At 43.4% G+C, this 14,728-nt stretch overlaps 1 protein-coding gene across 1 annotated transcript; it reads right to left on the minus strand.

The window, feature by feature from the left end:
• Positions 1-7,764: 7,764 nt before the first annotated feature.
• wnt9b (wingless-type MMTV integration site family, member 9B) lies at positions 7,765-14,110 on the minus strand. Its single transcript, XM_040154360.1, has 4 exons — positions 13,941-14,110; positions 13,032-13,285; positions 11,211-11,476; positions 7,765-9,767 (listed from the first exon to the last, which is right to left on the minus strand). Exons 1-4 carry the CDS (start codon positions 14,024-14,026, stop codon positions 9,306-9,308), a joined length of 1,068 nt encoding a protein of 355 aa, XP_040010294.1. The 5' UTR covers positions 14,027-14,110; the 3' UTR covers positions 7,765-9,305.
• Between the last annotated feature and the right edge of the window lie 618 nt (positions 14,111-14,728).

The raw sequence follows: 14,728 nt of genomic DNA on the forward strand, positions 1-14,728 counted from the left end.
TAGCTGTATTTGTTTACCTCACCCGGCACAGCAATCAGAAGTCAGCCCAGACAGTTTTCCATGGCTGCCTGATGGTACTTGAGTTGATGGTTGTATCTTCAGGCTAGACACTTCTCAAACAGAGGTCTTTTTCACCCTCCCCCACATGTCAGAAACCTTGAGATCTGTTCATGCCACTTCTTGCTCTGGCTGTTCACCATTTTTGGTTGTCATAACACATCCCCAGGGCAGTGGTTGGATGTGCAGGGCTTTAAACTGTTGCCCAGAACAGAGAAGAAGTAGACAACAGGAGAAATAAGGCCCCCGTCAAACCATTTCTCAGCAGTACACGAGGCGCGTCTAGCTCTCTCAAGGTCGTGGGGTTCTCTCTGTCTGTCTGTCCTTTATCTTTCAGCCCTCGGGAAAGGATGAGATGAGCTTACTGGTCTTCCTCCACACCTGAGCACCACGGGCACAAACTGGAACCCAGACTCCAGGTGTGGAGCGCAATCACGCCAGGCTGGCTGACCGAGAGATCACATGTGGTTACACCTAGTTTGATGTCACTGTTGTACCCTAATACGTGTTTATAGCCCATAGTTACTGTTCATTCCAGTTGTTAATCTGCTGAGGAAGACGTCTCAGGAACCATTTGTTTGTTTGCGTGACTGACTTTATCAGTGTATCTCAAAAAGTTTGTTACAGATTTGTTATATGGATGGATATTAGTTTTTGGTACAGATCCAGGATTGTAAGAAGTATAAACAAAAAAAGTAAAAAAAAAAAAAAGTATTGAGATCTTTTACTTATAGTTAACCTCAATGTAAAAATACTCCATTAGAGATAAAAGTCCTGCAATTAAAATCTTAATTCAGTAAAACTACAGAAGTATCAGCAAAATGTACTTAAGTATCAAAAGATCAAAAATATTCATTAGCAAAACAGTCCCATTCAGAGTGTTGTCATTATCATATATGCCTGTTTCATTTATGTGTAAGCAATATTTTAATGTCACGGGAGAACTAACTTTTACAACTTTATATGGTGTTTGTTAGTTTAGTCTATAACAATGTATATTTCATAAAATGAAAACATTTTTACATATAAAATCTTGATCTGAAAAGTAACCAAAGTTCTCAAAAAAATGTAGTGGAGTACGAACTTCCTTCTCGGGTGTAGTGGAGTTGAAGTATATAGTATCATGAAATTGAATTACTCAAGTAAAGTACCTCAAAACTGTACTTATGTACAATACTTAAGTAAATGCCCTCAGTTACTTTCCACCACTTCTCTTATTTGAATGAAAAAAGAAACATATAGTGATACATGTACATCCTATAATTGTCTAGCTTATGTGTATTTTAATGCAGACCTGGATACAGATGTAGAAATTTCTAGGTGTTTTCTAACACTAAAAGTTTAACAAATATAGTGCGCTGTACTGCCGGGATGTTTGTCCGAATGAGATTTATGGAAATGTGTGCGTGTCTGTCTCTGTGTGTGTGTGTGTGTGTGTGTGTGTGTGTGTGTGTGTGTGTGTGTGTGTGTGTGTGTGTGTGTGTGTGTGTGTGTGTGTGTGTGTGTGTGTGTGTGTGTGTGTGTGTGTGTGTGTGTGTGTGTGCGTGTGTGTGCGTGTGTGTGCGTGTGTGTGCGCTCGCGTGGCCGCCTCACTGGGATCATCAAAGACGGTTATTTCCTGATGCCAGGCTTTGCTGCTTTGGGTTCTCCAGCTGGAACCAAACAAAATCTAGGACTGGATCAACCTCCGTCTACTGGTTAGACAAAATGGCAACGGAGTTACTGTTCGGTAGGTGAAGAGGGCACCCGGTGTCAACTGTGATTACCCCGTCAATAACACTGTTTTGTTCATCAAAGGAAAATGATATGTTATTGAATCACTTTTACACAACATACTTAATGATGTTTTCCAGGCAATATAATACATCATAACTTTCCAATGATTGCCCAAGACAGACAGATTGAAGAAGCCAATTATGAGGAGCAAAACTGCCTTGGGTCAACAATTTTTGGATACCAGTCATTTTTTTGAAGGCACACTGATGTTCTCACTCCCCCTGAGGGAGATGATCAACTCGTCTTTGAAGCCATGATGAGACGCTGAATGAAAGCAAATGAGGGCCTGTCAGCGATGACAGGAGAAACTCATAAGCTCCCTGTGTCTCAGTGGGTTCTGGTGGGAAACGTGGGACCACAAAGAGACTCAAAATAATCACAGAATGATGCAAAACAATCACGAAGTGACGCAGAGTGACCACAAAATGGTAGATGTCCGGTGGCCTAATTGTTAAGGTGCATTCCACAAAACTGCAGTGTCCACAGTCAATTCCCGGCTGTTACATGTCATTCTCTCCGCCCTTGTTTTTCCTTTCTCTCTCCAGAATGTCTAATAAAGGCAAATATGCCTAAAAAATTATCTAAAGAAGTTGCCACAAATGCAAAACAACCACAAAGAGACAACAAAGTGACGCAAAACAACCATAAAATGCAAAATCACCACAAAGACACACAAAATCAATACAAAGAGATGCAATAACGATCACACTCAATTTGGGTGTCTTGTTCTTGTGTAGCCCCTCGAAGGGGTGCTTTGACCTTATTTGCTTCTGTCTGGAGGGGAAAAGGTGTGTCTTTCCCAATGAGAGAAAGTGATCAACCTTATTGCTACACTCCCTCGCTCTTCCTGCCAGCTTTATTTCCTCTGACCTCAAAGAGCCTCGCTCAGACACACACAGCCCTCTGGCCATACCACCTGTGACACGCAGACCTCTGAGGATGAGAGATGCTGGGCCACCGCTGTGGTTGGATGACGGCTTAGCCGGGATGGAAACACAAACAGCAACATGGCACGGAGTGCTACACCGGGTTTCCCCTGCATGACAGCTTCCTACCCACAGTCATGCACCCACTCTCAACCAAAGTCGTGATTAAGTCATAGTGTATGTGACAGTTAGCCAGGGTGTGTGATTTGCAGAGCTCGAAAGATAATGGAATTGGATGGCACGTTATTGTGTATTTGAATCCTTTAATGACAGTGATGATTTAATAAGTGCGAGCACTGGAAATAAATCCCACAGACGGCATAATTGTGCAGCTGTAGAAATTAAAAATAATCATAGATTAGATTCCAGACTTGTTTTCAGAAATGTTGCTGATGGAGAGAACACATAGCTCTGCCCTTTATCTGTGTTTTTCTCTCTTGGACGTTGCTGACCTGGGAAAGTTTTGTTTCGGTTGTAATGGAGGTCAGTGTGTGTCGGTGGCTGTGTGTTTTTGTGAGAGAAAAGCAGAGGAGTGCCATACATTGAGCAGGGGGAATCGGTCCTGAAGGTGCACGAGGTCTTATCACGTCCTATCACAGCAGCTGCAATGTAAACCCTGCTGTTAGCGCTGCAGGTGTTTCTGTGGAGCAGCATGGGAACAGCCTCCACAAAGTGTTTCCCATTTGAAGGGCGTGGGTGGGGATTTTTTTGGGGGGGAGGTGTTTGTTGGACTGATCAAGCGGGGATTCCAGTAAACATTTGCAAGGCATCTTTGCAGCATGAAATCAAATTTCAAACCATTTTGTTTTTCTCTTGATTTCGCTTGGCAAGTGTGTTACTTGGATACGTCTTTCAAATACATTAATTTTATACGCTATTGTCGAACAAAGCAAGCTAGCACAGATCGCTAGTCCACGGCCACGGTAGCTGCTCTGTGTGGCTGTGCTTAGCCACATTAGTGCCTCGAGCCAAATGCTAACATGCTGTTGTTAAACCGGTGTGATATTTAATGTGTTAGACTTCAAACATTTACTAATTAGCGGTAAACACAAAGGGCAGCTGATAATGATGGGAATATCATTCGTTTTTGCAGGTATTTGCTTAAAGCTCAGCTGGACAAATTTTAATTTTGACCTGATGATGGCGCTAGATCGTCAGGTCTAATGACTTTGGTGATCACCAAAGTCATTACGATTCATCCTCTGGGAACTATGAATGTCTGTATAGAATTTCATAGCAATCCATCCAATAATTGTTGAGATATATTTCAATCCGCAACAACAGACAGACTAACATTGCCATCCCTAGAGCCAAGCCACTAGCATGGCTATAAATGACCATCACAATTACAGTGCCAGACGCCCGAGCTGACATATTCAAACTGCTTGTTTTGTCCGAGCCGACAGGCCAAATCCCAAAGATATTTTGTTGAATATCACAGAGGAGAAAGAAAAACCAGCAAATATTTATATTTATAAATATTGAATGTAAATATACAAATATTTTTTGTGCACCATCAATTGATTATCAAAATAGCTGCAGATTAATCAACTAATCATTCAAGCTCCGGTACGGACAGTGAGGAGGAAGACTCTGTGCATCACGGAGGAACCCTCACATCCCCTGTTATCCAGGACTTAGAGGCTAAACTCTGGTAGATGCCACAATGCATCTGGAAACAGAGAACACATATACAGTAAAAGGTTGTTTATCACGAAGGCAGTTGGCTTACTCAACTCTTAGAGGGATGATTTTAATCCTTCTTTTTTGTCTGCTTTATTCATTTTTGCATTTTATCTTATTCCTCTGAGTATTCATGGTGTAGTACAGTTAGTTCCTCCGACCTCAGGTGAAAATCCATCATTTCAACCCTGCTGCCTGCTCAATTGACCATCACACTTGTATACACTGTCTCTACACCGCTGCGTCTCGTCACCCACTGCGAGGAGCTCAGCCACCATCCCAGTCCGGCCCAGCCTCTGAACTAGGGCCCCCCCATAGAGGTATGCACTCAGCCTTGTCATAGCTCTAGGCAGTGCATGTTCTTGTTGTGGGTTGAGCAACTGCATTAGTCATTTCACATTCCAAATTCCTACCCCATGCCGTATTTACAACTCTGTCTCTCTTTCTCTTCTCCCTCTTTTTCTGCACTAAATCCATCTCTCTAACATTCTCTTCATCATTTAATTTTCTCTCCGTGCGATGTCGGGGCGTGGGGATTAGGCCCAGCACTGACGCAATCCGAGTACCTTCTCTTCAGAGGCGAACGCCTTGCGGGGTTTAGACGTTTGACTTGGGGCTCGGAGGTTCTGATTACAGGACGTGACTGCGCTTTGTGTCCTTGAACAAAGTATCTACCAAGCCTTCCACGCTTCAGTTAACATCTACTGTTCTTACACGAATGAGTGATGTATAAACCTGAAAGCTATGTAAGTTTCTATGGGTAATATCTTTTTGCTAAGCAACGCACATATAATACATATCTGAAAAAATTGCCCCGGCCTCAGTCTTTCAATTCATCTTCATCTGTCAGGGCACAGTGTAATGCTGCAGCCCAGCCCGGCATAGTAACCTTTACCTGAACCAGACCAGTGCAGACACAAGAGATAGAGTTACCGCCAGCATCACCCTACATTATCAGAGTCCTTCAGTGTCCCAGGGTGACACAGAGAAGCTCCAGCATACAGCAGGCCAACTGTGGCCCCCACCCGCACGGGAAAACCTCACTACAAACACACTCACATATCACTCCCAGTGAAGTGACCACAGGTGTGCACACAGCAAGTATGCACGCACGCATATGCAAAAAAACCTCTCGGCCCTCACCTGTCTCCTGTCGGGACTGTTTCAAACACATACACAGACACAGGAGCTTGCATGTCGCACCCCTGCTCCGTCCAACCCCCCACTCTGCTCAAAGCAGCCACCCTCGGGGCTTGTGCGTGCGAATCCGGCTGTGGACTCAGCAGACCCCATCGCTGCACCCCCTCCACTCAGGGTAGTGAGGGAAATGAAGGCTTTAGGAGTTCATTATAAAACAACAACAGCAGCAGCAGGGGATAGGCCTCCTGGGGCCACAAACTATCCCTTCTCATCCCTCCATCCTCATCTTTTTCCTTTATGTCCTTCAATATCTCAACCCGGGTCCACCCTACTGCCCACGACACACTCCTCTGTTTGTTCTTTATCCCACAGCTCTGCTGAGAAGAAGGTGGCTTTTTTAATACATAGCATTCATGCTGATTAAAGTTAAATATTGATCCGCAGTATTATAATATGGAGGGTTAATATGGTGAGTCAGTAGTCTCACCATATGAACTTGTTGACCTCAGTCATCAGAAAGAGGCTTGACACGGGAGTGCATCGCTGAACTGAAGTTTTCAACTTTATTGTCTGAGAAGGGAAATTAATACTGGAAAAAATGATACATGCAAAGGTTTATACTGGTAATAGAATGCCGTTATTAGATGGACAAAAACAAATTGTTGCTGTCCAGTCAAAACCTCCGCGGAAAAATCTCCAAAATGTCAACTTTTTGTGAGCCAAGAAAATCAGCCCTGCTTTCAATTTTGTCACACTACATTTTTCAGCCAGTCCAAGGGGCTTTAAATGTTGCATTAAACTTTAGAAATAGGAGAATTTTCTAAATCCAGAAAGGAACACTTAAAATGAGACTATGTAAATTGTGTTTAACAGTATACGCTGTTGCCAATGTGGAGACGGGTCAAAAAGTCAACAAACAGTCTTAGTTAAATTAGTTATAGAGCAAGATCCAGCTGAATTTTACTAACATAACCTAACATTTCCGCAACCATTTGCTTTTGGTCATACCAGACCAAGTAGGGCTGCAGCAACGAAACGCTTGATTGTGTTGCACTGACGGAGAAAGGTTTCAAGCAGCATGTGTTTTCTGCAGTAACAATGATTCTCTCTTTCAAAACTTTATACCCTTTCTTATTTCCCAGCTTTTTTAATATGAAATTTGTGCCATTTGGCTCATCCCATAGTATTGTCATGAAACAGTTTTTTTCTTTTTTCTTCCTGAAAGTTACATTAACAAAATGGCCGAGGATTGCCCCCAAGACATGCAGGATACTCATCACACTGAGAGATAATTTGCACCAATAATACCACGTACTGTACATCTATAACAGAGATTTTTAAGGTAATTAAACTTGTGAGAAGAAGTTGGTAATTTTAAAATGATTTCATAATTCTCTGCAAAACCTTGGGTCTCAAGTTGATGTTCTAATAAGGAATAATAATGTGTAATCATAGTAATTAGAGAGCAACATCAAAAGCACCAGACCACACACTAAAAATACAATAGCCCTCTGTATGCTGTAGCTTCACTGATGCCCTGCAAATGAGTGGAAAGCTATGATTCACGGATAATAGCACGTAAACTGCTCTCATCGTTGTCGTACTGGGGCGACCGGTTGTAACTTTCTAATGGTGGGGGGGGGGCAAATGCTCTGTAAGAGAGCATTCCTCTGAGTCATCATCGTCATTATGATTGTCATCGTGGTTGTTGTGCTGGCCAGAGGCACAACACCTGTAAGCATGCGCTCCACCCACCCACCCACCCACCCCCTCCTCGCCTGTTACAGCGCGGTTGAGGGAGATGCAGCGAGACCACAGCCCTTTCAGATGAAAAGGGGGGCAGGGCAGTAGCAGCAGGAAGTGGTTTTTGCTCGATAGATGCTGGGTGCAGAGTTTCAGGCAGGTGTATGGCACTCGCCTCCCTGTTGCGTGTGGAGTGTTGTGTGCATGTGTGCGAGAGAGCACGGTTGAGGGTGACCATCTGCGGCAACTGAACAAGACGCACACAGAGCTCTTACAAATGTATGTCCGTTTATTGATCTTATTTTTTTTTAAATAAGAATGTAATGCAACAAGATTAAAGAAAAACAATTACTTTTGAAATATATATATATATCTATCTTTCTATATATATCTATATATATATATATAGATATATATATAGATATGTATATTACCAAATTCAAAAGAACAAAAAATCTAAAATATGATCTTTAAAACAAATGCAAAGGAAAGGACATGTATCTACAGAGATACTGACTCTGTATAGCTCATAAATCTCACTGATATTTGCCAAATGATGAAGTGAGGTAGAAAATTACGATTCCACTTTGTCATACGCCTGGAGCCCTGACATGAGTTATATTCATATCATATATACAGTTCAGAATTGCTCACACAAAACATAAACTGGCCAATGAAAATAAACCTTCTGGCTCTAACGTGCACTTTTGACCTACACACATGGACACACTGATTTGGATGTGAGTGTAAGGGAGTAAACATGGCGATTTTCTTTGATTAGCAATTTGGGAAAATAAGGAGCATGATTGGCCCAGTTCAAAGGCACTGAGAACAAAGATGTGGCTAAATTAGACTTTGAAGACCAAATGGTTCAATCAGGCAAATTTTTAACTTGAAAGTCTTGCAAAGTGTGTGCCTCTATAAATAGAAGGAAAAAAAAGAGGAGAGCTGGTATGTTCACAAATTAAGTGTTTTTCATTCTTGTTTGCAGCAGCATTCAGAGATGGTGTTTGGTGTTTCCCTCGCTCTCACACTGGGTATTTCCCTTTGTTCTGCTTAGCACACATTAAGCTACAAGTACAGATTTACATAGGCATTTCCATAAGAGCAACTGAAATCCATTTAGTTTCTTTACACAATAACCCGGTTAATGCATGTAGTTACAATGTATATCAGGGCCATTAACCACCCCTCAAAGCTTCCAGTGGTTCTATTTATACATATATTTAGACCTAAACATTTTTTTCTATCTTCTGTGATTAACTTTAAAATTTGTATCACATGTAGCAACAGCAACTTAAGTGCTTTTTACTCAGAAAAGAACCCAAAAAAGTTCTCCACAGCAGAAAACAGAACACAGCAGACAGAGAGACAGACAGGTAGATTCCTTTTAAGGCCGTTTTAGCCTTAGTGGCAAATTCTCAATTATAAGAAGGTTAAAGTATAAAGCAGCAGTACAACAGACACAATGACTGATACAATAAATAGTCAAATAAAAGGGGATAATTACAATACAACAAAGTCAGTGTCAGAGCTCCCCTGCAGACAGGGTTTGACGTCGTACTGCTGCTGGCATCCAGTCCAGTCCAGTACCTGCTTTTAAGAGCTTGTGTCCCTCCGTCCCAGAGGAGTGGTATTTCAGTGCATCCAGTGAGAGGGAAGCAGAGTAGTTGGAAAACACGCTCACCTACTGTAAGATTTGCATATCAAATCGGTGATGATTAGCAGATAACCATCAATTATATAATGATATAAGTGTATATTCCTCCCAAAATAACATGCAACTCAGAATGGAGATCTGCCAAGACAAGCTCTGCTGTGAGATCAGAGCAGTGTAATGTCTATAGGAGATAATAGTTCAGTCATGTCGATATGTCAGATCAATGATGGACTGTTTGTCGCTCTCACATTTCTCCACTGACTCTTTTCTTTGCACGTCTTTGTCTACTCCTACTACATTTCTTCTATCTCATCATCTGTTCATGCAGTTTTGCAGGTATACACCTCCTCCTCCCTGACACATGTCTGACACTCCACGTGGCAGCACCAGCGTACCTGGCAGTGGCAGGACAGGCTGGTGAGACGCATGGCTGTGTTGTAACCCCGTCCACAGCACAGACTCTGACAGCTGGTGTCTTTGGCACACGACCGGCCGCCTGTACCCGGGGAGTAGCGGGAGGGCCTGCAGAAGCTGGGGGAGTCTTCCAAGTAGACCAGGTCAGTAGTGCGGAGGCTCTGGCCGTGACGACGGGGCCCCGCGAGCTCCGTCTCCCCCGTGGCTGTGTTGGTGACGCTCAGCACTCGCACTGCAGTGTCGTATCGATACTTCAGCAGCCGCCCGGTGTCGTGGAAAGGCGACAGCTGCTTCCAGCAAGTCCGTACGGCGCAAGAGCCGGAGACGCCGTGACACTTGCAGGTTGTTTTCAGCCCGCTCTTCACTGCCTGAGATGGGAGAAAAAATGCACGGGTGGAAAAAAGGGAGAGATGTCAGTTCCTTCAGTTTGATTCATTACCTGAGCCCCTTATCTGGGCGGTCTATCTGGACAGAGTGAGACAGTTTCCTGCAGGGTGGGTAGAGGCTTAGGGCTTGTGGTCTGCAACTAGTGTGCCTTTAGCTCACCTTAGTCAAAAACTTTGACATAATGGATTGAGGGGAACTGTGCAGGATGCCATATTTCATTTACCTCACATTTCTCACTTGGACAGCTCTTGCAATTGCTTTTTTTTTTCTTTCTTTTTGTCAATGTGTTGAAACTAGCTCTGTCTGCCTCGCTTCTGTCTCTCTTTCCGACAGACAGCCCGAGGCACAGGTGACAAACAGTGCAGACAGTGGAATCTCTCCACCCTGTTTTTAGTACATGCCTGCTCATGGAAAACATTGATAAGAATTTATGTGCAAGAAGTGCCAAAAAATGTAGCAGTGGCTTGTGATGGTGCCCGTGATGTAGGTTAGTAGTTCACTAAGCCTGATGGTCAGTGATGAGAGATCAATCAGCCTCCTGTCTTGGCTGGGGCCAGAGACAGGTCATACAGAGAGAGCCAGAGGGTACTTTTGGGTTGAAAAGTTCTGCTCAGTTCCTCCCTTTGCAGGTATGAACGCCTCAGGGGCTTCAGAGCACCATTACTGAGAGATTGGAGGGGGGGGGGCACCACTTCATGTTTTTGTTGACGCGGCTCCTCTAAGCCACATTGGTGAAAAGTGAGGAAAACATTTAACTCCATCAAGATGAGATAAGATAGATGCCCTCAGTGCTTCCTGTCGTGTTTTTTTTCCCTTTTGTCTCCACCAGCTCAAACGTAGGTGTGAGCTTCAGGAGTACGACCCCGGGGCCTGCTGTTTCAGAGCTCCACAGTGGTGTTTATGAACATTAGTCGGATTTATGAAGAGCACAGCGATCCTGTAAGGGGAAAAAAATGCTCGCTCGTATATTAAAAAGAGGCCACAGTTATAATCGTTCTCTCTGACATGAGACCTTTAATTTTCTGTAGGGCCGCACAGCAAGCTTTATCATGCCTGAGAACACCTGGCTCCAGCGATCCCACAGCAGTGTTGTCTCCCCGCTACACTGCCTCACCCTCTGCCTCTGTATTATCCTCCAAGGCCAACGACAGCAGTAAATAAGGGGGCGTTTGTCTGGCTGGCACTGAGAAAAGTTTTGCAGGTGAGGGATTACAATTCTGTGTCCTCTGACGGTGCAGGAGTGTGTCAGAGGTATAATTGTCACGTAAAATTGCAGCCCAACTAATTGAGCTAAGTGTGGCTCAGGTATGGCTGATGTTTTTGATGCCTTGGGCTTGGGTGGCATCTTCGTCATAAAAGGGAGAGGGGGCTACTTTGCTGTAATATTTCTACTCTGCTCTTTGTGTTTATTTGTTCACACTCACCCGAATTCCAACGTTGATGTTGTGGGAGTCGACCCGAGCCCTCAGGTCCTTGCTGACCCTCTTTTGGCCGAGGAACTTCTTTAGAAACTTGGTGCTATATTTCAGGTTGTCACCGCAGACCCCCCACTGCCACGCTTCTCGATGCTGGATCCCGGGGGAATCGTCACATGTGCACCTCTCCATTCGGCCTGAGCTGCACGCTTTGGCGAGCGCATGGGTCAGTGCCGCAGAGGACACTGCCAGCAGGAAGGCAGTCTCCTTGAATGCTGGGAAAAAGGTAAAACAATAAAGAACAACTTAAATATTAATAGTACATCCACTCAGTTTCATCCGTACACATTTGAAGAGCTGACTTTACTGTGATTTCAATGGAAGAGCTATTATTGGCATCACAAACGTGTTCTGAGTGCAAACTGCGTATAGCTTTAGGGATTAATTCATAGTTTACAATCATCACAATGTCTTTTCTGCCACTGAATAAACCTTTAAGTCAAAATGTTTACAAAGAGCTCACTACGTTGTCATGGTTTAAAACAACGTCAGCATTATACTGCAAGTTTTCATGTGTCATAATTCCTCTTCTGACCTTTCCTTTTGGTTTCGCACTGTTATTTGCTTCACCCAGAGCCGTCACCATGGTATATTTTGATCCAATTAATTATTATTTTGACTGGGAAGGATTTTCCCAGATGAAAGTGGGTAATCACACCACCCTTTTCCTCTGGGAATGGGCGCTTTCCCGTGATAAAAATAACCACAGGGCTTGAGCGCTCTCCACCGCACCACATTTCTTGGCTTTCTACTCCCTCATTACCTCTATGCTGACCTGTCCATGTTCTCCCACACACTCATATCCATATGCATAAAGCCTGGAAGTTCCTACAGCATATTTCTTTGCACAGCAGACCTGCAGGGGATTTGAGCTATATGCAATACGGTCATTTCAAAGTAAAAGAGAAAGCCTTTAGAAGTGTCAACTCTTGTCATTGTCACATATGCTTTGGTCTAACATTTGCTAGGAGAAGGAAGGAATGTCTGTGACTTTAAATAAGATGCACCACAGTGGCTTTGTCCCAACTCCTGAGACAGTTTACTGTGATTTGACTGGTTGAAGCTAATTTCTATGTTGTAAAATCAGTGATTCAGTAAGGACCCTGTTGATAAATTTGGGTCTTGGTTTAAAGTTTAAAGTAAGACAACAACAACCACTAAAAACAGTGAATAATCTAAAATCTTTTATTTTTTCATTTTCTTTCTGACTTTAAAAAAAAAAAAAAAATTATTTTGAGAATGGTATATATTCGAAAATGCTTGAGGCAAGTTTAGAAGTTTACACACCACTAACTCCCGGCGTGAGACACATTTATATGTGGTTTATGAGTCAAACCAATAATACAAATGATCGGTATGAAGTCGAGCTAGACAAGAATCATGTCTTATTACTGACCCCAGTCTTTGACCCAAACTTTTATAACAGCTCAGCCCGTTTGCTCATTCTATTTCTTTTCCTCTCACTTTTAATTTGCTTCTTATAATCTCTTGGTTTTAAGATAAACTGATGTTGCCATCAGCGTCAGGTCCGTTCAGGCAGATGTGGCTGTGTCCTTCTAAGATACACTTGATGCTTTTTTAAAATTTATTTATTTTCTTTAAAATATGAAACATACGACATGTCATCTAGGTGAGTGATGGAGATAGAAAAAAAAATCGAGCAGCTGTGCACCTGTGTCACTTCAGGTAAACACAGATAAGGACACATAAAGAATAAAAGACATAAAGAGACTGGGTAACTGCTAAAAATAGACTGAGAGAATGGCTTACCTCTCTTCAGAAGGCTTCCCCGGCCATCCAGGCTGCAGTTCCAGCGCTCGTTCCTGAACTGATACCGACACTCCAGGAGGCTGAGGCGCACCGACTCCCGCAGCGTCTCGGCCAGGCCAGGCTCCCTGCGACACAGTCTCTTCTGCCGCCTGGTCAGAGTCATCTGCTCGCACTGCTTCAGGTGGGCCTTACCTGTCGGAGGTTCACTGGAAAACGGACCGGGTAAAAACACCAAGGGTTCCCGACCTGTCAGCCTTGGAGAAGAAAGAAAGAAACGCATCAGAAATTTTAAGCTTTGGATGAACTGCAAAATATTTCCCTACGTTTGAAATCAACTGCAGGCAAATACTATAACAGTGAAATATTCTCCAATTGTTAGGCTACTCAGTCAAGTCATTTCCCGATGGGAAGATGTGACTATGACAAATTATATAGCCCAGTTGATTTGTTTTATGCTCTTTATGCTGCAGTCTTGCCAACTGAACATGTTAATTCTCCGATAATAAATTAAATAAAAAGGGGATAATATTGTCGTTTCCCCGCTTTATGTCCATACTGTAAACAGTAGGAATCAGTGTACGGGAATAAAATAGAGGATAATCCAACAAATCCAAGAAAATCGCGTCAGAAACAACCAAATAACTCATCTTAATTTGGCTGAGATACATCTCAGATTAACACTAGTGATGAGTATGGTTAATTGCAACAAATTCGCAGAACTGTTTTCAAAACTGTAGAGGTTTCCAACAACACGATAACAATACAGCTCAATAGTTTGTGCGCAGATCTAAGCCGTGCGTAAATTGGTTAAAGCTAGTAAAGGTTGTTGTTATGATCTTTTCTAAGGATTATAACAACAAAGGCGATCAATAAATATGATGGGCAGAAGTAAAAAGGACATTAGCTGACCCAAAATAAGCTGCAGTGTGCGAAAGGAGGACGCAGAGTGCAATGAGTCGCAATAGGCAGGCGGTCCGCGGGAGCCTGGAGCGCATGGTGCCGGGTTGGCGCTGCTCTTCATCTCGCTGTTTCTTCAGCTGAGAAAGTCTGTGCCGTCTGCTCGGCGCACCTCTTTAAGGGGCCCCACATGCACACAGACTTTGAATCCGGTGCGCCTGGCCCAGTGGTCCGCTGGGAGGCAGGGCTCTTTGGGAGTGTTGGGGGGGCACATCATATTACCGCACCCTTATTGGACTCTCTGAGTATTACTGTATGTTCCTTCCCTCTGTAACGCCACCCAGGTGGACGGAGCTGCGGAGTGACCGGGTTTACCTTCTGTGTGATAGAAATCTCGAATACACCCGCTCCCACATCATTAGGATGTTCGGGTCTCCAGCAGTTGTGGTTACGCACTGGAATCAAAACCGAATCAGAGCCATTTTTTTTTATTGGGCCGGGACACTTTAAACACATCGCGCTTCATTTGATGTTTGAAGGAGTGAGTTTGTGGCCACTTTCTCTCGAATCCAAAAACTTTAACTATCCGTTAAAATTCGCCTCTCATATTAAATTAAATGAAATTCAATTTATTTATAAATCGCTATTTGGCCGATCGGTAGTCTCACAAATGAAAAGCAGGATGGTGGTTTCGCGTTTAGAGTCTGACACTCGCATTCAACCCCTTTAACCCCTTAAAGGGCAGCAGACATCCACCCCGAAGTGTCCTCGGGCAACAGGTTGAATCGCCTGCCATGAAG

The sequence above is a fragment of the Xiphias gladius genome, chromosome 3, assembly GCF_016859285.1.
Source record: "Xiphias gladius isolate SHS-SW01 ecotype Sanya breed wild chromosome 3, ASM1685928v1, whole genome shotgun sequence".
In the NCBI taxonomy this organism is placed as follows: domain Eukaryota; kingdom Metazoa; phylum Chordata; class Actinopteri; order Istiophoriformes; family Xiphiidae; genus Xiphias; species Xiphias gladius.